This window comes from Neolamprologus multifasciatus, chromosome 1 (assembly GCF_963576455.1).
Source record: "Neolamprologus multifasciatus chromosome 1, fNeoMul1.2, whole genome shotgun sequence".
NCBI classification, from domain to species: domain Eukaryota; kingdom Metazoa; phylum Chordata; class Actinopteri; order Cichliformes; family Cichlidae; genus Neolamprologus; species Neolamprologus multifasciatus.
In genome coordinates, this window is record NC_140439.1 from 16,657,905 (window position 1) to 16,683,427 (window position 25,523).

Consider the following 25,523-nt stretch of genomic DNA (forward strand, 5'->3'; position numbering starts at 1 on the left):
AAAACAACTGCACAGCGCTGGACAAAACTCAATAGTTGAATCGTGTTTTTTACAGTGTCAATATTTCCGGCTCGTTTTATGCAACTTAGTTTCCTTTTAGTGTACGTTTTGATACTGTAGCTGCTCTCTGTATAATTTGGCTCTGCTCACTCTATGCTCATGATTGAAATAGAATCCAGCGTCGTGTATCCTGCTGCAAGAAAGTTGTTCTTATACTGGCTCATTTTGATGGAGTCGAGCCAGTCGCCGATAGAGATGAAAAGAGGGTAATCTGGCATGTCGTCTGGGGAGTCAGCGAAACTGACATGGCAAAGAGAAAAACACAGGAAATATTCTTTGAATAAACAGTTTAGATGCATAAGAATTACCAGTCAATCAAAATTATACCTTTACCTACCTATTCTTTTCTTCTTTTTTTTCATATTTTTATTGAGAGACAAGTGTACATTAGTTTACAATGACAATACAATCTGTTCCCCTCACATATTTTTTAGTTTTTCTTACATGAACAGATACGATAATACACACACACAGGCACACCCACACACACGCTTAAATAAAATTGAAAAAACAAACAAACAAACAAAAAAAACCTAAGAAGAAACCCAAAACAAACACAAACAACAAACCCCAAAACACACACAAAAAAAAAAAAAAAAGGGGGGGGGGGGGGGGAGATATGATACTAATCAGCTGGTAGAGCGTTTAATGACTTGCAATAGTTTACGAAGGGGCCCCAGATACGATAAAATTCTCTGTATTTGCCCTTCGTCACAAGGCCTATCTTTTGCAATTTAAGAAATGACATCACATCTCTAAACCAAAAAGAAACTGAAGGTGGCTTTGAAGATTTCCAAAGGAGTAAGATGCAATGTCTAGCCAAAAGTGATGTAAAGGCTAATATTTTGAAGTGTGTAGGGTCGGTTAGACCAGTGTTGAAGGAAGCCCAAAAACAGCTAGAAAGCTAGCTAGGGTCCATGCAGATTTGGGTCCCAAGAGCCTTGGAAAGAATAACTGAATACTGACTCCAGAAGCCATGGAGTCTTGGGCACAGAAAGAACATATGGCCTAGGTCACATGGGGGTGGCATGACATCTCTCACACTGATCCATTACTTGTGGGTAAATCTCAGACAGATGAGACTTTGAATAGTAAACCCTGTACAACACCTTGAACTGGATAAGTTGTAACCTGGCACAGGACGTACTATAACGGACATTGGATACTACTTTCTCCCATTGCTGATCCGAAAAAATTACTACCTATTCTTTTCTGATAGTTTCCTTCAGGTTCAACATTTTTATTGGTTTATGATGTGATGCACTGGGACGCTACAGTAATATGCAATACATACATGTCAAACATAATTTTTTTTATTAGTGTAATTATGTAGCTATAATTCTTAGACATTCCTTTCTGTGTAGTTAAATGCACCCATTCTGCATCCTGAATGTTTATGCTGAAATGCTTTTAACCGTGGTTATATGTGTCCTCATATTTTTGCGTATGTTTTTTTTAAATGCATGCATAGCCATATATGCCATCATGATTGCATGTATTTTTTTTTTAATGTTTTTTATGTAAAGCAACATGCTATAGTCGTAACTGTACTCAAGACCAGGAAAATGAATTTGCCTTATTTTCAGTGCAGAACAGCTCCATATTTTCCAGATTCTACACTATCTTAGTGTCTGTATATACTGTATATAAACAATGGAAACAGTCTCTGCATTATCCGATACTTACCTCTGAACATCATTGGCTAGATTCAGCAGCCCACTGGGATTAATTATGAGTTTGTCGAGGAACGACAGCACATCACTGAAGTGTGGGCGCTGGCTGTATTCCTTTTGCCAGCAGTGTAGCATGAGCTGATGCAGCGTCACAGGACAGCCCATTGGTGCTGGTAGACGATAGCCTTCTTCAATAGATAAAATGACCTGAGATGAATGTCAGTAAACATACAGTTGAATCTCAAATAAAACAATGATTCATTCATTTGTTTAAAGAGTTACACTCCTCATACAAGAGACAGAATTGCAAGAAATTGAATGAAGTGTTGACTATACTGAGGAGTTTAGAGCGAAAAGCAACCTACGTCTTGATTGGACATCTCCCAGTAGGGCCTCTCTCCATATGACATCACTTCCCACATGACAATGCCATAGCTCCATACATCACTAGCTGAGGAAAACTTTCCATAAGCAATTGCCTCTGGTGCTGTCCAGCGTATTGGTATCTTTCCTCCCTAACGCAAAATAGAAACACAGGATCCTCTTGTTAGGGCGATATTCAGACTTCATTATCATTATTGATGCTGTAAAATCATCCAGGAGTTGCACTCACTGTAGCTGTGTAGGCTGCTTCGGTGTCATCTTCAAGAACTCTGGACATGCCAAAATCGGAGACCTTACACACCAAGTTTTCATCAACCAAGATGTTGCGAGCAGCTAGGTCTCGGTGAACATAACCCATTTCTGAAAGGTAGGTCATACCAACTGCGATGCCCCGCAGCATGCCAACCAGCTGGAGCACTGTGAACTGACCATCACGTGCCTGAGGTGGTATTAAGACAGAGAGGGTACAAATAGCGTGTGAAGAAGACAATCTTCAGGAATGCACCATATCAGTGTGAACATGCATTCCCCTTACCCGGAGGAAAGAGTCCAGTGCTCCATTTTCCATGTACTCCACCACTATCATTATTGGTCTGCCTGAGGAAAAGGAGAAGGACTTGATTTGACAGCTCAACGGAAAGAAAAGAGACCCAACTGCAAAAATGCAAAAAAAAAACCCAACCCCAAAACAAGAAACGGAAGTCAAGCTGTGTAAAGAGCTTACTCTTAGTGACCACTCCCTCCAGCCTGATGATGTTGGGGTTGTTAAACTGCCCCATGATCGAGGCCTCACGCAAAAAGTCTCGTCTCTGTTGGTCCATATAACCACCCTTAAGGGTCTTTATTGCCACAGAGATGTCCATCCTGCCTGGTACACGCAAACGGCCACTGCAGACTTCTCCAAATTCACCTACAAAACACAGTAGATTTCCTTTCACTTACATAATAAAACATATTCAAAATAAAAACTAGAAAACAGATTAAAGGCTGGGTATTGTTCCTGGATCTTTACTCTAAAGTGAAAACGACAGACGAAATAAAAATGAACATGACTCAGATAGTCAAGTGGCCTAATCACTGGAGGAGATATATGAAATTCATTACCACTAGGCCTACTGTACAGTTAGTTGTCTGACATATTTAAAACCATGCAACTGCACATGGGTTCCACCAGATGGAGCTCATATTACAGAAACCCCTGAAAGGGGGCACCTTCATAATTACTCAGGGGTTTATAAGCCGACACAATCTGTTCAAATTAATGAACCATCAAACTCCATTATTCAAAGCCTGCAGTGTTAGCATCTCTAAGGGCCAATACTAATATGCTTCAGCATTTCTTTTTATATAGCAGACAAACATTACTGGCAAGTTTTGCAAATGCCTACGTATCACTTTCTTGGAAAAAAACCCCAGGTTGAAGTAGTGGCAAACACTGGATTGCCTCTCGTGTCTATTTCATCCGATGAATTATCATGACTTACTGATTTGTATTAGTTGTTTTACCTGCGCCTATCACCCTCTCGATGCATATGTAAGAGGGGTTTATCTCTTTGGCAAATTCCTCCACAGCCTGAGTGGGGTCTTCATATGTATCTGGATCCACATAGGTCTTTATTCCAGAAAATGGGACTAGAAGAGAAACAGACAATATAATGTATTATTTTATGTATATTGTGGAGTAGCACATAAAAGTTAGAAATGAGGTTGAACTGCTTTGATACATGAGTACAAGTAGGATAAAGGTCTTACACATTTCTCCACAACAAGGACACACAACCAGACAGAGAGAACAGTGTTAAACACATGTGCTCAGAGAGATTGTTAAAGGGTTTTTAAACACAAACTGAACTAAAGATGAATTCTGCCCAGGGAAAAAAAATGATAATTTTTATTGATTGAGTGAATGATTGATTTTTACACATAAGGTATGGAAATTCTCATATCTAACATTATCTAATCAGGTCCAGGAGGGTATAAAAGATCTCTTAACTTTGTCTCAGAGTGAGACGTTGAATGATAGGTTATTTGATTATGAAATTCTCGTCCTGCATGACTTGCATGAGAAACCTTTCTTCCCAAACAGATATTAGTTTTATCAACCACAGTGCATATTTTCTTAATCTATTCAAAACCTGAAGCATTTGCAAGCATAAAGTCATTATCTGGCTTCTCTAAGCCTGCAGGATATTCTGTTATACTGAAGCCAGACTGTGCAAGAGAAGGTGATTCTTTATTCAACTGTGTTAGTCCATAATTGGTCGACTATTTGCTTCTTTTATATTGTGAGGTTTTTCTGTTATTTTGTCAAGGGATGGAAAAGGGGGCAGAAAAAGAGAAAGAAAGAGCTGGAAAAAATCCCCAGAGCAGTATGAAAAGACATTGCAGACAGTTAGAATTCTGCATCTTCCTCTCTGGCTGAGGCTGGGGATGCTGCTGCAGTGGTGTGCATTATGACTGGCACGAATGATAACTGTACACCTCAAGCAGATGAGCTTGGGACTAAATGTACTTTATAGCTGCGTCAGCTTGTGTTGTGGAAGCTTGAAGGCTTCGTCTACCCACCTCTGTCTCCAAGGTGTCTAAGCTCAGCTCTATAATAGAACAAGCCTTTTCTACTAGTTTGTTGAGCCTGGTGGCATCCCCCCACCTGGCTGATGGCTCCCAAGCACACACGAGCAAAGAACAAATAGCACAGAAAAAACTGGTGCGACTCATATAGATTTCATTCTACTGGATAGAAAGAAATGACTCATAAAAGTAGATTTGTATCAGCAAGGCCATTGTTACTGTTTGGCATAAAGTAAAATTAGACTCATTCTTAAATAAGCTGCTGAAAAAAATCTCTGTCCAACTTCCAGCACCATCAAGGAAAAGACTCAGAGAGCAGTATTAGCACAGCAGATAACTGAAATAATTATCAAATGTGGACACAAGCACCAAAATATGAGTGTTTGTTCCTCTGCAAAATCCCATTAGCCACTTAAATTTTCAAAATGTTCCAATTTGGCCATCCTTTGCATTTTATGAAACAACATTTTTCACTACAGAATGTCATACACCTGATAAATTTTGGAAGTTTTACACTTAATTTTGAATTATTTTAACAACTCAGATGTGTCACTTGAAAACTTCCTCAGAGCTGGTTTGTTTGAAGTAAAACAAGATAACTGCAGATACACATAATATGTTACATACTGCTCTAGTGGTCCAGTAACAGTGCTGTCCAGCTTAAGGGATTACCCTTTTACTCATACATACAACTAGATTCAGATATTTAACATTCATCTGGTGCCAATGTGTGAATTTTATAAATTCAGTGCATGAAGGCTTCTTTACCCTTGGCTCAGCTCTCTCACACTGGCGCACTCTGTCATCAATGTTTTTAACGGCTTATTTTTTCACCGGCTAACACAGAGAGATAATCATGTACCGCCACACCAGCAGACACTTTAGAATCACCCGATAACCTGACAAGCATGTCCTTGGACTGGTTCAGACCTGGAACCCTCATGCTGTGATGTGATTGGCGGCACCACTGTGATGTTGTACTGCGTAAGTCCTGTAACTAATCTGACTGTCGTAAGTTCATTAGTGTTTTATCCTTTCCCAGTTTAGTCTATGGTAAACTGACTGCAATTATTAGAGTGCTTTATTACTCTCACCTAACACACAAAGTACGGCATGAGCTCCATCCATAAATGTATTATTTAACATTAACATGCAAACCTAGATGGATGCTTCAGAGGATTCAGAACAAACACGCAGTATTAATCACAGTAAGTAAGTGATCATAAAAGAGTATATGTACCAATTTTAGTTCTCATATCACCTGTAAACAATATCCCTTGTAATGTCATTTACCTGCTGCACTATAGAGAAGAACCAGATTAGTTACCTGCACACAAACAGTAGCAGTGCACACTTAGAGATGGGCCTTGTGTCCAAAGGACAAGGAAATGGTATGTCAGCATGTTACAATATTTTCCTCACAGTCTTTAATGCTCTTCTCGATCAATAAAAAAAATCCCCAATCAAACACACACAGGTAAAATTGTTAGATTTGTGTCGAGAGCCAAACTTGTTTCCCTGCAGGCCTCAAATCGGATCCTACAAGAGCTCTCACTGAATTGCCTAAGTAAAACACAGGGCACAATAATATGTCCTCCCTATGGGGCAATCTATAACCCTGTTTTTATCTGTAATTGTAGCACCACTGTAATTATTAACTGGAACAGCAAGTTTTGTCAAAAAACCAATAGTGGGTTTCTGGCAAACTGTGAGTGATTTAGCACAGAAAATAGGCCCAATCTGTGTGACAAAAGCCCAAACATAGTGAGAGGGGACTTGAAATGGATTTTTAAGAGTCAAAATCTCACCAATAGCATGCTCAATGGTGAGCCAGACAGAGGGATTTCTTTTTGTACTTTGTAAGACGATGCAATGTGTGTGTTTACTATTAAAATGACAAAAACAGGGAACATTGGCGCTGCAGGTTAATCTTCTGCTTTCTGGATTACTCACTGACATTAGAGTTGTAAAAATATATTTTGTAGTCCACATATGTGTATACCTGGATTTGTAGTTATTGGTGCAGAACATTTTAACTGTAAAAAACGTCTTTTAATAAGTACAGTTACCCTAACTGCCCTATATGTATGTAACCTATTTGCCCTATATTGGCTGGATATCTGACTCTTACCTGAATATAAATTTAAAAATAACATTGCTTTTTAAGATTACTTGCAGTTTTCATTTTTTTTTCTTGCCTTAATCAGTTCTATTTGGCTTTGATCTTTTTTTCATTGCATACTAACATTCGCCTAATGCTAGTTTGAACAAGCTCCAAATCCAAATCAATCCACCCTATCTACCAGCACGTGGATGGACTGTAATGAACCAGTGTCTTTAAATGCATCCTTTTGGCCTTATTTTGTTTTTGAGCCATAACAGGAATTACAAAGAATTGAACTGTAATAACTGAGTTTCATTCAACAGAAAATAAGAGAGTCCATAAATTCTGCTTATGACAATATAAAAAATGCATAATGCATAAGAATTATTGCTCTAAGCCAAACAGTGACCACGCTTTGTACAACGTCTTGCAAAACTAAATTCCTGGGAATTACAACAAATGTTGCCACACTCATCTTACCTATGTGAAATCCCATATTAAATACAGACACACACAGACACCCACCGTGTCCACTGTGAAAGCGTGTCCTCCTCTTCTCCTCAGATTTCATCCGGGCTTTGATGTACCCCTGACACCTGCACATGTAAGACAGATTAACACAACAGTTAAAGATCTGAATGAAAATGCTAAATGAAGGTAAATTAGTTTACATTATCAACATGAAGCATGACTATTTTTTTTTTTGCCATTTGGCTTCTCTCTGTGATCCCACATAATCTGCCTTTTGGTTTACAAAAAATTTCTATTTGAAAACTGACATTATGCCATTATGTTCTTTTCTAAGAGCAATTTTTGCTCTTTCCTTGATTTAGATCTTTTCTTCTTCTTTTCTTCCATTTTAGTATTCAGATCCCCACATGTTCAAACTTTCAAGGCTCCACAGATTCAGACTCAATTGAAGCACTTGTATTCAGCAAAAAGAACAATTTAGATCCTCTTTGCAAAAACTATCCAAGAAGAAGACTGTTCTTTAAAAATGTCATCATAGGATTGCATTTTTCTGAAATGTTGCACTTTATTTACACACTTTACAAGTCACTTACACAAGATAATACTGTATTGATATTTGGGTGCAGGTAAACCTGGTTCAAAGACAATGAGATAATGAATTCACACACTGCGACTCTTCTGGATTGGTATTGTTCACACTTCACACATAAAAAAGCTGCAACTATATATGAAAATCATTTCTGCAGAACAGTATAACAGGTTTAAAGCAGACACCTGGTTACCTCTGCAAAATTTTTATTGCCAGTTACAGTTCTGCAAATTGTCCAGAAAAATGGGGAATAGGTGGATGAGTTTACTGACAAATATATAGGAATACAGTCTATAATAAGAAATCTTAGATTTTATGATTCTAAAAAGCTTGAAAATGAATATTTGGTATGACCATCTTTATTCTTCAACACAGCCTGAACTTTCTTGTAATTTCTTTAAGTAGTCTTCAGGAGTAGCTCTTTGGGCATCTGGAAGGACATTGAAAGCTCTACTTTGGATGCTGGCTGTCTTTTGTTCTGTTCAAAATGTTTAGTACTGTTGAGGTCTGGACTCTGGAAAGGTAAATCCATGATTGATAATGTTTCATTCTGTGTGTTTTTTTTTAATCCAGGTATGCTTTTACTGGATTTCTGCTGAGGCTTCAGTTAACAGTAGATGGATCAACCGAAGGGCCAGATGCATCTCTATGGTCACGTGTCAGGTCTGTGCCGGATTTTATTTTTCATATTTCTTAAGGACTTTCAGATATTATTGACCTGCTGTAGTTTTCTATTAAAGCGTTTTGAGGAAGTGCCAAGAAATGCCAAGTTTTCAACTAACAATCTTTGCAAAAATACATTGTTATGCCTTTCAAACTGTGTTAACGTTGACAATCTTCAAAGATTCAATAAAATAAAAAGATACTGGCAGCTGACACTTCTAACCTCTTGGCCTCCTAGTCACTGCACATGTTGTCTAAGTATAAAAATCCTAGTTTACCTTCCTCTTGAGTTATTGCATTCAGAAAATTTTCAGAAACCGTGACCTCTGACCTTGGTTTTGAGGTCACTGAAATTCAAACTCGTCTGAGACTTTTAGTAGATGGACCCATGGTATGAATTTAAAAAACCTGTTTCCTTGTTCTCACCCACCAGCCTGCCCAGTCGGGTGATGAAAATGATGCATCAGTCTTTTACAGCTGAAGGGTAAAAATGAGAACAAATAATGAGTTTTTGTGACAGAATAACAAAAGTAGTTAAGAAAAAATCTAAGATTGGTTCTTTGCTAAGTTTTCTGTTATATGTAGAGACAACCATGAGTCAACCATGAGACAACCATGAGACAACCTCTTGAGTCAGGTGACTTTTTCCTTGAATGACTCATAGGTCAGTGTTAAGTGGCCTATCCCTCAAGCTCCTAATACATACACCTATAGCAGGGCTGGGGAACTCCAGGCCTCAAGGGCCGGATGCAAGTAACATCCTGGGTCAACACACCTGATCAGTTCATTACCAGCCCTCTGGAGAACTTCAAGACATGTTGAGGAGGTAATGTAGGCATTTGAATCAGCTTTGTTGGATCACGGACACATCTAAAACCTGCAGGACACCGGCCCTCGAGGCCTGGAGTTCCCCACCCCTGACCTATAGCATCAATTTGAAAATATTACATCATCTTGTTCTTGAGTTGGGTGGCTGTAGCTCAGGTGGCAGAGCAGGTCAGCCACTAATCAGAAGGTCGGTGGTTTGATCCCAGGCTGCCTCCTGGCTGCATGCCAAATATCCTTGGGCAAGATACTAACCCCATGTTTGCCTACTGGTGGTGGTCAGAGGGCCCGGTGGCGCCAGTGTCCGGCAGCCTCGCCTCTGTCAGTGCACCCCAGGGCAGCTGTGGCTACAATGTAGCTTGCCATCGCCAGTGTGTGAATGGGTGAATGACTGAATGTAGTGTGAAGCGCTTTGGGGTCCTTAGGGACCAGAAAAGCGCTATACAAATGCAGGCCATTTACCATTTGAGTTATTGCATTCACAAGATCTTCTGAGAACTTGACCTACGACCCTCTGACCATTAAACCTACTATTATTAGATGCACCTATAGTGTCAATTTGAAACAACAATAATTTCCAAACATTACTCTGGAAATGCTCAGGTACAAGGAATGAATTGAAAATGAGTAAAAAAGCAGTGAGTGTCCAAAGAGATAAGAGACTTTCAGGATGTCTGGAGAACTATTGCTCACCAGCACTTTAAAAAATTACAAGCCAGTCTGGATTCTTGGCAAAAAAGAAATACTGTATTTACTGTATATACCGTAACTACCTTTCAGGTGCAAACAAAGATAAGCCAAAGTAAAAATGTTGGTGGCTCATTTCCCATATAGAATTATTTTAACATAGATAGTGATGTCATCCTTTTTTTTCCAGCTTTTTTGTAGACTGGAGTTTAGATATGTTCAGCTTAATGTAATGTTTGCAAATTGTGTAATCAAACATTATCATTCGGTTTGTATCACAATTAAGTCAGAAGCCAGACAGAGTATCCACACTTTCTGGCCATTTTTCATTGTTTATTAATAAGTGCCACTAATGGTAAAAATGCTGTGAACCAGAGGCAGACTGAAGACAACTTTGTGAGCCAACCTGGGGAGGTTAATGGAATGAAGAAAACTGCTGGTACATGCATTACATGCTGAGTAATTAGGCAGAAAATTGGTTCAGCCATTTGTAAAATAAGGGTGTCTGCTTGGTGGCAAAAAAGGAGTCCATTAACAGACTTCTGGTTGTGGCCTCACTTGGGAGATTATGAGAGAAAAAGGTGTGTGTGTGTGTGTGTGTGTGTGTGTGTGTGTGTGTGTGTGTGTCGGTGTGCGTGTGCACACACAAAAAAAGGGGATGTCTTACCGTCCAGTGATTAAAAGGAAGAGGGTAAGGATGACCAAAAGGGAAAAACCTCCTACAGATGCTGTGACAACCACCAGAACTTGACCCTGATCAGCAATATCAGGATCTGAGGAAAGTGAGAACAAAGTGACGGTGAAAACGGCGGAAAGATCATTCATCTGAATATTAAGAACTCTCCCTCCCAGACTTGATACCAGAGGAAGGAAAAACTGCTTTGCGACACAAAATGTACTGAACAGACCGACTGTGGTTTCTCTGTTACTAATTTAAAACAGTATCAATGTTTATACCCAATGAAAAGAAATGATTCCTCTGTAAAAGATTAGTTGTCTCTCATGAAATGAAAAAGCCTATTTAATATTATTGTTGTGATTTGAATTGATTGGCTTCTGTTTTGACATTTGATTTGTTCTGACTAGGTTATTATAATCTTAATATAAAAGAGTGAGATGTGCATGATGCAGCTGGATTGCAAGGAATTCATCATATTGGATGGAAAATTCAGCTGTACATTGAAATTATTATTATTATTTTTTATCAATTGCATGTGAGTGGCAGTCATTGATATTTATTTCTCCATGAATGTCTTAAATGCACTTTCCAGGACTCAGTGCGGTCCTGTGAAAAAACCAAGTACACTCTTTCTTAGGAATTAAGAGGGTAAGCAGCTGTCAGATGCTGCTAAGAAAATGCACTTTAACTAGGGGTCACCAGGAGGAGTAGTCACCTCCATAAAAGGAGAAGTTTAGGCATTTTGCAGGTTTGGAGCATTCAGGTGAGTTAACATAATGTCACAATCTTCCAAAGAGTGAACGTCCCAGACAGTCAGCCCAAGGTCAGAGTGTGCGGTGTCAAAGGAATTGTGAAAACCTAAGTACTACATCTCAGATGCTACAGGTCTCAGTTGTCATGTTAGATGTTAAAGTTTAGGACATTACAATCAGAAAAAGACTGAACAAGTGTATCGTGTTTGAAAGGGATGACAAGAAAAAGTTTCTTCTCCCTAATAGGTTTGCAAAGCTGCATCCAAACATACTACAAGGCTTCTGGAACAAAGTCCTTTTGACAGACAAGACAAGGGTGGAGATGTTTGGCCATAATGCACAGCATCATGTTTGAAGACAATCCAACAGACCATGGCATGGTGGTGGAGGGGTGATGATTTGGGCTAGTTGCAAAGCCACATAACCTGGCCATCTAGCAGTCATCATACAAATTCCTCTGTATAACATCATATTCTTGCAACAGGGCAATGATCTCAAGCACATCAGCAAATCTGGGGCCTCAACAGAGCTGTGCAAAAACGAATGCTTGCAAACCTCAATGAACTAAAACAACACTGCAAAGAAGAGTGTGCAGAAAATTACTCCACAACAATATGAGAGACTGATAAAATCACACAGAAAACAATTAGTTCAAGTTACTGGTGCTAAAGGTGGTTCTACAAGCTACTGAATCATGAGGAGTACTTATTTTTTCACAGGACTGCACAGGAAAACAAAAAAACTGTTTAATCACATCTGCCTTTAAACAAAATTTCTCTTGCACTGCAAAATAACATCCTTTATTTTTTTTTCGGTGATCGTCTTGCATGCATTGTCAGTATCAGCTTGGTGATATATATTTGGTTAATAATAAGAAGTAGCAGGAAACAGGGACATTTCCTTTACTGACATGTAAATGTTTCATTTCACATATATTAAACATTTACTTGTGGATAACTTTTCTTACATTTCTCCAACAGTTATTGTAAAATTAAAGTAAACGTGAACTGTGCGACTTATGAGGTGCACTATATAATGTCAGCAGACTTATATCAAATTCACTCTTATAGTGAAATGTGAGCATATTCAAGTGAATATATACACATTCATCATCTAAAGGGTGCCATACATGCTTAAGCAGACCATCAGAACTGGGAACTTATGGAAGCTTATAAGCACTTAAATAAATGGCTCATGCCTCAATAAGCCCTGATGAGTTTCAGTGACTCGTAGCAAAGAATGATCATAAAACGTCTCCAAGGATTATATAGAGTTGGTAATCGACAGTGATGGCTCAACATCTGTGGCTTTCCAACTCCCTTTCTCTCCTGTGCATTGTTTTAAAACATACTCCAAATCCATCTGGAACAACAAATCTGCCTGATTATCAGTGCCGTTCCTCCCTAACACATACAAACCACAACTCCCAAGTGCCCCATCCCTTGCAATCATACCCTCGGCTGCTGTTGTAAACTCAAAGTTGGGGCTGTACGCTGTGTAGCCAGCAGCAGTGCGAGCGCGCACATGGAAAACATAAACAGTCGAGGGTCTGAGGCCCGTCACCACAACACTGGGGGCTTTGGTCCGTGTTGATGAGTAGCTCAGCTGCTCTTGCTCCTAGAAAAGCAGAAACAGATTGCCAAACATGATAAACAAAGCCACATTATGGCACAAGAGATAAACGTGTTTTTGCATAAACCCATTATCACAGCAATGTCTTAACAGAAGACATCATTTCTGTCCTATTAACTATCAGAGCAGATGGTGAACAAAGCAGGGATAATGACACATTATGGATGCTCTACACTTGTGTTTGGCTTTCTCAATTATTCACTGTGGTGCATTCTAGAGCAACGGCAATAAAAAAACGCTTTTGCCACAAAGAGAATTACACATTGTACATAAACATAGTTTGAGAAAAGAAAAAGAACATCATTCAATATGACAAAAAGGGTTTACCTTCTCATAATATTTCACTTCATAATCCACTATGTCTGAGGGTGGCTTTTCCACTTCTGACCAGGAGAGGGCGATGCTGTTTTGAGAGGCCCAGTCCTTCCTGACTACACCCACCAGAGCAGGACCTGAGGGTAAAGTGAAAGAGTGCAGGGTTTTGAGTCAGCTGTGATAAGAAAGCTGTGAGAACAACAGCGCTTCAAAGTTTGAAAATGATGTATTTTTACATGACTGGCATTTCTTGATAAGAAGTGTCTGTATCCATCACCTTGTTTCTACAATCAACAAAAAATACTTGACTTATTTGACTGACTTTCTTCCAGTTGGTTGGCTTATTGAAAAGTGTCTTTATCAAAAGGGTGAACCTGTAAACACATTAACACTTTGGGAAGCATAAGCAAGCAAAAAAATACAATAAACAATATGTTTCTAGCACATCTGGGGGACCGAGAGTCGCCTGGCCAAGAAGCCCAGTAGACTGAGGAAACAAGTGATCCAGGCCATTTCCTGCTCTAGCCTCTGTGGTAAACTCTGAAGTATATTCATTGAATTTAGAGTCGGTACTGCAAAACGGATTTCAAAAGTGTCTTCAGTCATCAGAGAAAAGATGTAAGCATCAAAGAACCACTTATACGGCTGCAATTGCAAAAGAAAAGCTAAATAAACATCTGAAGCTGAACTTATGTACATCCTCGCTCTGCAGTTTGTAGTAGACAATCTCAGGTAAAATAGCTGTTGTGAAATATCACAAGTAGGGCAGAGAAATGCATTCGGCATCACAGGAATACCCAAGATAAAAGTAAGACAGGGAAAAAAAAGGAAACATTTTTATTGTCCAGCTCCTGTGTAATGTTCAGTCTCAGAGAGACATTTTTGTCACAGAAACCACTAGACCTACACCAACTGTTTATCATGTTTGTCATTATTGCTGAGTTTTGGGGTAATATTTTACACAAGGCTGCTGAGGACATCATAAAATCACCTAGCAGAGAGTCAAATATTTACCATCAATTATTCATAAAGCCTCTGCTTCAACACAATATGATTTGGCAAACTAACAGATCCAGTCCCCCCTGTTGCTGTGCGTGCTGTTTGAGAGATCATTGTTGGAATACAAATTCAGGAGCAGATTGATGTCATAAATTGTCCTCATGCTCAGAGAAGCAGATAACCTATTCTATACCGAAGTCCACAGACTGGATGCGGCACTTCACAAAAAGGTGACATGTCCCTATAGCGAGTCGGATGCATTGGGGTGCAGAGGCAACTCTTACATCTTGTTAAGAAGCCAAAACGTTCTAGCAGGAGAACAGCCCAGACACAACGCTTCACAGTCCAGCGGCTCAACCACTTGTATTTATTTTTGCAAAAAGAAAAATGGTGCACACATGAAACATGGTATTTGATGCTGACTCCTGCAAAAATGCACACTCTGGGTGACAAATATGCAAAATGCACACACCTTCAGACTCAAAGTGGTTTAAAAATGTATTTCTGTGTGAGACTGTAACTTCAGATGACTGTATTCTTCTGTGATACAGATACTCAAAAATATATCCATGTCAGAAATTTTTAAAATATAGTGTTGTTATAATATAATCTTGTTATAAAGACGCCATAAAGCTAAAACTATCATAAAACTAAAGAAATGGGGGTCCACACAAAAGAATCACCTGCCAGCTGGTGGAATCTTTTCTGTGACATTTGAATGAGGTAAATGTGTGACTGTAAAAATGCATTTAAACGAGAGTTGTCTGCGTAAATGTCGAGGTTGCAATTGAGAAAGATGTTTCTCAGTTGGCTTTAGTGTAATTGAGCAGATCTTTACTATATGCATAACCCACTTAGGGGCTAAAACTTTGTGAGCATCGTGTTACTAGAAGGGATTTCTGTTTGCAGCATACTGTACTGTATAAATTTATGCCTTTACTGTGTGAGAGAACTTGAGCTCGATTTTTTTATTTTTTTTTTAAATTTTCTCTAAATCTCTGGAAACCTTCTGTGCACTTATGGAAGAAGTTATTTTAGGTTCAGCACAAATCAGTCTGCTGCTCAGACACCTTCTGCTATGGATGAGTGACTCAAAGAGAACAATTATGGTCATTACAGTTTAATCACAAGTCACAAGGCAAACGATAATTGACGATTGAGCTTATTCTATAAGCTCTAGTTGGTTTATTGGCAACATGTAAAAATAGGTTAACCCTCAACTTCAAATGCTCAAAGAAATAAAGAAAGGACATGGGGGAAGGAGAGGGAGAGGGAGAGAGCAAGTGAGCAGGAAAAGCTGTAAAGAAATCCCATGGGGTTGCATCTCCCCAGCATCTGAGCATATAAATAGAAGTCAGTCTTATTCCCAGAGCAAAGGAGGATGAAAACTGAAGAGAATCCACTGGAGGAAAAAGGAGAAACAGCAAAGTAAGAGAGAAAGAATCTTCTGAATCAGGACACAACATGCATGGATTCAGCATGTGAGAACTTTGTGTGACCTGTTGTTTTTGTCTTACAAAAAGAAATCATTATGATGAAGGCAGTAACAGAGCTAAATCTTTGTTTTTTTGTCTGTTTCTTGTTTCAGGCGGATCAACAGTAAGACATCTGCGGTATGGAGTAAAATCAAAAATTGACTGCCAGAGAAAAGAGCATGGAACAGACAGGACTTCTAATGTACAGTAATTCGAAGCTTTGCGAAGCTTTGCACAGGACTCTATGCAGTCCTGTGCAAAACTAAGAGCACCCTTACTGCTTCCATAAAAATTCACAGGGTAAGTAGCTAATGTGAGCACCTCTATAGCAGCAGAAGTTTTAGCAGTTTCTCTGGTTTGGAGCATTTCATTGTGTTAACACAATCCCAGGAGGGAATGTCCAAGCAAATTCATGCCAAGTTCAGACTGTGCAATGCTCAGAGAAACTGCAAGGAAACCCAAGAGCTACATCTTAGACTCTACAGGCCTTTGTTAGCATGTTAATTGTTAAATTTCATGAGACTACAATAAGAAGGAATCCCACAAAAGAATAAGCTTGCTCTGTTTGGAAGGGTTGCAAGGTTTGCAAAATTGCATCTGATCAAACCACAAGATTTCTGGAAAAATATCCTTTTTACAGATGAGACCAAAGTGGGGATGTTTGGCAATAATGCACACTGGTGCATTTGATTAAAGCCAATCACGACATATCAGCACAAACTACTAATGCCAATTGTCAAGCACGGGGGTGGAGAAGTGATGATTTGGGCTTGTTTTGCAGCAACAGAACCTGGGCACCTTGAGGTCATTTGACCATGAACTCCTTTGTATGCCCAAGTACTCTAGAGTCAAATGTGAAGCCATCTGTCTGACAGCTAAAGTTTGGCCCAAACTGGGTGATGTAACAGGACAATGAACCCAAGCACAGCAGAAAAACGACAACAGAATGACTGAAATAGAAGAGAATTGAATAGTGAATCAAGGTGGTGCAATGGCCCAGTCAAACGTTAACCTGACTGAAGTGCTGCGGTGGAAACCCAAGAGAGCTGTGCATAAATGTTGAAGTGAAAAGTGGACATTGATGTGAAAGACTGATAGAGTCACACAGAAAATGATTACTTTTAGTTATTGGTGCTAAAGGTGGATCTACAAGGTACTGAATGATGGGGTGTGATTAGTTTTTCGCAGGACTGCATAAAATCCTATGAAAAATTCATTTTTCATGTCTTCAACATTCTTTCCACGCTCCTTAAAAAAGATAAAATAAACTAATGATTGATATTAGCGTTTTAACACCTCTGATATAGGTGCTGTAAAATTTGGTGAAACAGTCTCATTCTTGGTGAAAAGCTACACTGAAATCAAATTTTGAATGAATTTATAACATTTTTATTGACATTGTGCCCTTTGGAAAATTTGTCAGCTATAGTCAGATAGAATTGTTTTAACCACCACTGAAAGCTGTTAGTGATTTCTTATTAATAAGTAATCTTCGGGATTTAAAAACTACTATGATGAAGACAAGTCATTCAGTCTTCAACTAAACAACAATTAGCAAAAATCTGAGGTGACTTCATAATTTAAACCAGAAGTTATTTGATTTCAATTATTTCAGCAAAGGTTCAGTGCATCATTCAATCTCGCATTCTGATAATGGTTTAATTCAATTTGATATATAATTCAATACAAGTGATTCTTCTGTGCTGTGATTCTGCAGTCTAAATTTTGACAGGCTTAACAGATAACATGTTCCACCTCTGCTGGGCTTCCTTTTTTTATGTACAGTTTACTATTAACCTAGAGTGGGTCTATATTTGTGGCTGTCCACAAATATTGTAGGTGGAGATTTTTAATCTGTGCACCGAACACCTTACACAAATATGCAGTGACTTTCTGCGTGCCTCCTCGCAGAATACTGCAGTGAACTTTGTGGGAGGCATCTTCAGTGAGAAATCCTCTGCTGAGCATCACAATATCTCATCTGAGTCAATGAAAACTATTCTATTTAAAGATAAAGTGGCACCTTAACCAGGCATTTAACTTTTCAAGGTTAAATAAGCACCCTGGGAACTGAGAAGAGAAACGATTACTAATTCTGATTAATAGCTTTAACATATTAGCAGCATAATGAGTCATTAATAAACAATGATGGAAGGGTAACAGAAAATATATTGCTACTTTCCTCTCACTAAATAATCCAGTTAATTTTTTCATTCTGCTTTTAATTGTCTATTATTCCATAATTGCCATAATATCACAATCAATTATACGAATCACCTTGCAGCATCCGTCTTAACTGGTAATGAGGCTGTCCATCCACAGTCTCTCTCTCTCTCTCTCTCTCTCTCTCTCTCTCTCTCTCTCTCTCCCCCCCCCCCCAAAAAAAAAGCTTAAGCAGACAGCATTTTTCATCCCATGAACATCCCACCTTAGTTGAATTTATTTTAAACCTATACAGCAGTTTGAAGAGTTTAACATGATTTTCAATTTTTCTTTTTTAAACATCACCATAAAAGAGCTTCTCGGAATATTTTTCCTTAATGCATAGCTAACTCATACATACACCGACAGCCCCTTTGTTAGTTACAAAGTAACCAACATGGCAGCAACTCAGCACATTTAGGTGTGAAGACATGGTCACGACGACCTTTTGAATTTCAAACTGAGCATCAGAATGAAGAAAGGCGGTAAAGTATCTTTTATCTTTGGCATGGTTGTTGGTGCCAGATGGGCTGCATGAGTGTTTCAGAAACTGCTGATATGATGGGATTTTCCCACACAACAGAGAAGAACCATTTAAACTGAAAACATCCAGTGAGCAGCAGTTATCTGGGCCAAAATGACTTGCTGATGCCAGAGGTCAGATGAGACTCATCGGACTGCTTTGAACTGATAGGAAACAGTAACAGTAACATGCAACAGAAACCAAATAACCAGTTGTTATAAGCATACGGCCATGTCTGAATGGAAAAGACACTGAATCTTGAGGCAGATGGGCTACGGCAGCAGAAGACCACGCAGCATGCCTGTCAATTACGAACATGAAACCAAGGCTTCAATTCACACCGGCTCACCAAAACTTAGAAGACAGGAAAACTGTTGCCTGGCCTGGTGTATCCATTTCTGCTGTGACAATTAGATGGTACAGTAAGGATTTGGTATAAACAAAACATAAATACATCCTGCCTTGTATCAGAAGCTTTGGCTGCTGGTGGTGTAATGGTGTGGGGGATATTTTCTTGGCGTACTGAGTAATGTTGCTGACCGCGTCCTCATCATGAATACACAGCTGACAAATCTCAAGCTAAAAATAGACCAAAAATCCCAGAGGATCACCTTCCAGCACCTTATTGAATCTAAACCATGAAGAATTAAGGCACTTCTGAAGGCAAAAGCACTTCCAACACACTATTATTAAGGGGACCCTACTAAAGTGGCTTATATTAAATGTCACATGTTTATTGCTTGTTCATTTAAAGTTGCCTAAAAAACTCCATGTGATGCTGTGAATCAGCTGCTGACTCAAGCAAACGTGTCATTGCACAGATTTAATAATTCAATCTTTTAGTGAATATATTTCTTATTTTTAAATCTTTGCCCATTTGTGATGTAAAATATGCAGAACAGGATCACTTTTATTTATCCAAACCACAACGAAGAAACTGCTGTAATCTCCGTAACAGAGCTACGGTATATGTGTTGTATCAATCAACAATCAAAGAAAAGTGAGTATTTCTGGTTTCTTTTCAGAGGAGTAATACAAGAAAATGCAGATGAAATAACAGGAACGAGCTGACCAGCACACCATGTAAAAGTGTGGGTGATACATGTGTGCAAATGTCTTATTTGTATGAATTTGCTTGCCTGCTTGTTTGTGTGTGTGTTCCTGGCTCTGTGTGTGTGTGTGTGTACAGTATGTCTACTGAGGAAAGGCAGTTTGACAAGTTAATCCACTCTAAACATCCTAATGGGAACATCCCCACAGGCTGCTTCTCTTCTGCTATGGAGATTATTTTTGCATTCCAACTTCCTCCCACTGGGCTTGCTGCCTTTGCCAGAGAGATGGGTGCCAGGCATGACACATACACACCTGACATCTGGTTTGCATGGTATGATGACAGCCCATCAGCACACATTTCAGTTTGTAAAAATAAAAACCTTGACACATTATTTCTCCCTGTAAAGAGAATTATGAGGAATGACTGCGAAGTATTTTCTTAATGATCAGGAGCATAAATATGATCTTATAACTGTCTGGACTCCTTGTTGTCACTTCATCATTAATGCTGCTTCATTCTCACTGCGTCTCACTGCTTTTGACATAGGAAGCCAGCAAATTCTACACATGGGCACAGGTTTTAAAATTTTTATCTGGATCACAGTTTGAAGAGTCACCCCAATGAGCTGGTTGATTGGCCGGCTCGCCACTTTGGTCCAGACTGAACAGGCTCAACAAGTATTGAACAGACTACTGTGAAATGTGGAATTTTGTACAGGCATTTCCCAGGAAATGAATCCTTCTGACTTTGGTGATAATTGGACTTGAGATGTTAAAATAATGATGCATATTTTTTTTAACAGGTTTAGATTTTTCCTAAGCCTACTTTTAAAAAATGAAAAAGGAATAGAATTAATTAAATTACTACTTTACTTTCTGTTTTATTAAATTGAAATCATGATGCGCATGATCACTATTATATAATATAAAGATTAGCCAATTTATCAATTAAAAGAACATTATTGGTCAAAATTTTGACAATTCATGAATCATTTAAATGGTTAAAGAGTGATTTGGGGGCCATAGGCCAAAAAAAAAAAAAAATCATAATAACCTTTCAGCATATTCAAGTAGTCTGAATCATATTCACTCATTTTCATTCAGCTGCCCTAAATTAACAGTATTGTTAATTACCAATTTATTTATGTTCTGTAATGGTTAATCCACCACTATGTGCAAGCTCTTTAATCAAAACATTTTTTTAATGCTAAAATTTAATTAGTGTTTTTATCAATGAATGTTTAAATGTACTATTTTACACAATTGCTGAATTCTACTTCCATTCATGCACCAGGCTGCCTACGTATCACACATACAGGACCCGCTTGGCCATGGAAACCCATGCCATGAAATGCCCATCACCAGAGGAGGTTTGGAGCTCTGCAGTTATTGAGTCAGCAGAGCGTTGGTGACTTTTACGCTCTATGAGACTCAGCACTCAGTGACCCTGCTCAGTAACTTTATGTGATCTGCTGCTTATTAGTTGAGCTGCTGTGGCTCCTAAAGGCTTCCACTTTGAAATAATACCACATACAGCTGATGGTGGAATATCTAGAAGGGGCCGAACTAATGGCAACCTATTATAGGACACTGAGTTAGGACAAATGTTTGCAAAGACAGACTGCCTGGCTGGATGCTTCGCTTTATATGTGGTGACGGGACTGAAAACACCTGAATGTAAAGATTAAGCATTGTGTGCACAAAAACCCTATTTTTTGTTTTATTTTAAAATTTTATCACGTTTGTCTTTCAGATTTCCAACCATTGCAGTTCTAGGTTATTTTTCACAGCCAAATATGAATAAGTGTTCTTAGAGGTGACCCTGAGCTGCACTACACTGCAAGCATTTCACTGGAGTAAAAATTACAGCGTGTGAATCTGAAAAGTTACATGCCCACACCAGTGATTACGTCTGTTCGGACTCTTTGTCATTAAAAAAAGATCAGAGTTCAGAACGTTAAGGACATGGTTCGGCCAGCAGTGATGGTGATGTTTAACCCAGCAGAGGCTGCGACAGGTCAAACCAGCTGTCACTAATTATCAGTTCAAAGAGTAATGAGAGACTAAACAAGACGGGCCTACTGTTGGTTTTTGCAGTCTGTTCTTTGCAGACAAGAGTTTATGAAATAAAAGCTTCTCTTTGCACCACCGCTGTGCAACCAAGAGCATTTCTTCTTTCTCAGAAGCAACGGTGTCATCAACTCTTGATTGCATCGCTTTAGTTTAAGGAGTCATACTCTTCCATTTTCATAACTTATCATTTATTTAAGCTCATCAGTTTGATAGTTTTGGTGCAAAGTCATCAGTATTTTGATCAAGCAGCTCATGAATAATGAGTTGTGAAATATTTAGAGGGCTTTAGCGTTTACTTGAGTTCATTAGATACATATTTAATCAACATCTGGGTAAACATTAAATACATTTAATCAACATTCGGGCAAATATTGTGCCGGAGTTTCAATGTGAGCGACCACAGGAAAGGGATCAGCCTTTAAAAGATTCTTACATCCAGTTATATGTTGTTTACATTTCCCAAGCTTCAAATATCTTCATCATTCACTCTTCATGGTTTAAATACTTAAATAAATGTCAAAGCAGTATTACAACAATGACAACTATGATTTAGCACAGACACTCACAGCTCCTCATTGTCTCGTTTGAGCTGCTGATAACTGAGATCACTGAGTACGACTAGTTCTCATCAGGATTTAATCTAAATACAAACTTCATACGCATGCTGAAAGGGGAGGAAACGTGCACATACATCCCAGCATAATTTATTAATCCACCTGCTTCCCTTCCTTCATCTCAACCTTCTCCATCAATTATTTCACCACTATTCCCAACCTTGAAGTTTAAGGTTAAAGCTGAATTTCAGGTCTCTTATTTTTTACTAATTCAAGCCTGAGACGATGTTCCTTTGTGAACTTGTAGATCTAGTTGACCCCAGGTCTGCTGGGTTTCACTAATTAGGAATAGGTTCAGGTCACACTGACTCTGTCAGCAATTCAAAGGTCAGGAGTGCGTTCCATTTATTGACGCATTAAGCTGGAGGGAGAGATGGAGACTTAAGAGGTCTCAGGGTCCCCAGGAAAGAGGAAAGTAAATTCCCTTCCTCATTACTGTAATGAATAACCTAAACTGCAATGCAAAAAACAATATTCATGAAGTAAATATTAGTTCCTGTCTAACCACAGTGTATTATTGGTCAAGAATAATTACAATTATGTAAATGTAATGGGGATTGATATTTATTTATATATAACTCAAAAAATGAGAAATTTACAGTGAGCAGCAGCAGTTAGCTCTGCTGCTTCACAGCAAGAAGGTCCTGGGTTAGGACCCGGTTCGTAGAGTACGCTTGGGGAGTGTGATTGTATGTACAGCGTCTCTTTATGTCTGTCTCCACGTTGGTTGAGTGTGGAGTAAGTGCATATGAGAGCATGAGGGTGGGAATGGATGTTTGTATCTGTGTGTGCCTGTATGTCTGTGTCCATATGTCAGGTTGGGTATCAGACGCCACCTCTCTGAGGACAGCTCAGGCCCTCCAAGGTTTGGAGGCCTATCTCCCCCCACCACTTCCCCTGCCGGGGGCGGACTCCCTCAGACATCGGTGCGTTGGTGGTTCTTTGTGTCTGGGGGTGGGCGTCCGGGTACACACCGGCTCACTCCTTGGCGGCTGCTTATCGGGGCCTGGAGCCTGGGGCTCGCTTGGGCCACTTCGGAGGTGGGGTGCCCCCGGCCTCTCGGCCTGGGGCTCGGTCACTCAGGCACAGCTGGCTGCCGGCGGAGCTCACGGGCACGTCACTGCAACCCCCCCGGCTTCTGCTCCGTGGCTGCTGGGTGACCCCTCATCTGGGACTCTCCTCAGCTCTTTCTGGGACAGTGGCACGGCTGCCCCTCTGTTGGTCTTCCTTGGTCTCTTGTGTTCTGAGGGCCTCTGGATGTCTGGAGTTTTGATCTCCTCCATACCTGCTTCATGCCCTGGAGGACGGGGCAGTGGCCCCCCACACCCTCTAGCAGATCATTACATGAGGGAACCTTTTAAGAAAACAAGCGCGTCCATGCTCACAGGTGTACACACGGGTGATCACACACACAAACTACACCCTTTTTGGCTCCTACCTCAATGCACACTGTGCTGTCGATCTTACGTGCTGCACAATAATGTTTAATATTTAGTATTTACTGTCATATTCCCATATATCATTGTGATGTTGTTTATTGTATTACTCTCGTTTTCTTCTGCTTGTTTTCTTTTTTCTTTCTCAACAGGTGATCCAGGTGATCAATATATGTATTTTTTTTTTTCTGCTTATTCTGTTGGTTTTTGTTTTTTGCCCTTCTCCCCCGTCCCTCTTCTCAACTGTTTTTCTTTCCCTCTTTCTTTCTCCCTTTTCTTTCCCCCAGTCAAGTCTGTCCCGTATTCAGCAAGTGAAAATAAAATAAAGAATAAAAGGTGAATCAAATGGACCATTACGGCAAAGCTGGGATGGTCAATTTGGTAAAGAAAATCCGTTGGGCATCTTTCTTCGCCTTTAGACAATAATTCTGATGGCAAAAGAGCCAAACGGGACAGGCAAAAAAAAAAAAAAAAAAAAAAAAAAAAAGAAGGTCCTGGGTTTGAATACACTGGTCATCCTGAGGCCTGGTTTAAATCTTCTTCCTGTGCCTGTGTGGGATTTTCTGGTACCCCAGCTTTCTCTCACTGTACAGAGACATTGTTTGGTTAACTGGTGATTCTAAATTGACGATAGTTGTGAATCTGAGTGTGAATGGGTGTCCGTCTCTCTGTGTTAGCCCTGCGACAGACTGGCGGCCAGTCCAAAGCGTACTCTGCCTTTTACCCCTGAGAAGGGCATGAAAGCTGAAGGCTCTGCCTCCCATTCTACTTTTAAATACACTCAAGAATCACGAGTAAGCCTGCAGTCTGGGAGTGAAGGGCTCTATTGGAGTGATACGGTAGTATGAGGTCTTTAAGATAAGATGATTATAATCCATCATTAATTTTGTTTAATTTCTTATGAAATTATTAATAAATTCATCAATATGCTTTCTCGATAAATAAACTGTATTAATACAGATCCTATTTGCAGGTAGGGTTACATCTGCTTGCTATTATTACCACCACCATTTGAAAAAAGCAAAACAACCAGAACTGGAAAACAAAATGAAAGACCGCCTGAGTGAACAGGACTTACCAGCTTGGTGTGTCGTGACGGTCACATTTGCCAGCGAGCGTGCAGTCATGCCCAGCCCAGAGACACCGTTCACAGCCTCAATGTGGAAGGTGTAGTTAGCGTGCATTGCAAAGTCCAGAATTGCTACCGAGGTGCCAGTAATGCCGAGTGGCCGTGGGATAAAGTGCAGGTCAGGCTCGCACGGCTCACACTGTGTCACAGCACTGCTGCTGTCACTCCCACCACAGCGCTGGCATAGTATGTTGTAAGTGATGTCCTTTCTGCCTCCTGTATCACTGGGAGGCATCCACTGCAAGAAGAGAGCTGTGTCATTGATGAGTGAGACCAGGTTCCTGGGAGCTGATGGAGGCCCTGAAAGAGAGAAGAAAAGTATTTGGAGACAGACTTTTTTTTTTTTTGGCGCCTGCACTTGTCACTTTTTGAGATGGATATTCTCCAGGACACTTATGCGACCTTGAATATGAAGCAATGGTTGGCACATGATCACCATAATCTGACAAGTTAGCACGCTGAGCATATTTTTATTCCTTAGCATGTGTGTTCAGTGTGTAGGTACAGCAAGTGTGTGGGTGGTTGGCTTTCAACATTTCCGGCTTCATTCCAGCAACTTGTGTCAATTTCCCGGCTAAAACTTCAGGTTTTTTTTTTTTCAGTTTTCACACCTG

The 25,523-nt window shown here is 39.7% G+C and overlaps 1 protein-coding gene across 2 annotated transcripts in view; it reads right to left on the bottom strand.

The window, feature by feature from the left end:
- Window positions 1–25,523, bottom strand: part of epha6 (eph receptor A6) — a 77,220-nt gene that overhangs the window by 4,559 nt on the left and 47,138 nt on the right. For both annotated transcript variants that reach the window (XM_085150440.1, XM_085150518.1), the window contains 12 exons: window positions 24,859–25,209; window positions 13,418–13,542; window positions 12,913–13,075; window positions 10,695–10,800; window positions 7,318–7,388; window positions 3,624–3,749; window positions 2,842–3,027; window positions 2,653–2,714; window positions 2,347–2,556; window positions 2,099–2,248; window positions 1,747–1,940; window positions 151–300 (listed from right to left, as the gene is read on the bottom strand). In XM_085150440.1, coding sequence (XP_085006566.1) covers window positions 151–300; window positions 1,747–1,940; window positions 2,099–2,248; window positions 2,347–2,556; window positions 2,653–2,714; window positions 2,842–3,027; window positions 3,624–3,749; window positions 7,318–7,388; window positions 10,695–10,800; window positions 12,913–13,075; window positions 13,418–13,542; window positions 24,859–25,209 — 1,894 coding nt within the window. The remainder of the gene's footprint in view (window positions 1–150; window positions 301–1,746; window positions 1,941–2,098; window positions 2,249–2,346; window positions 2,557–2,652; window positions 2,715–2,841; window positions 3,028–3,623; window positions 3,750–7,317; window positions 7,389–10,694; window positions 10,801–12,912; window positions 13,076–13,417; window positions 13,543–24,858; window positions 25,210–25,523) is intronic.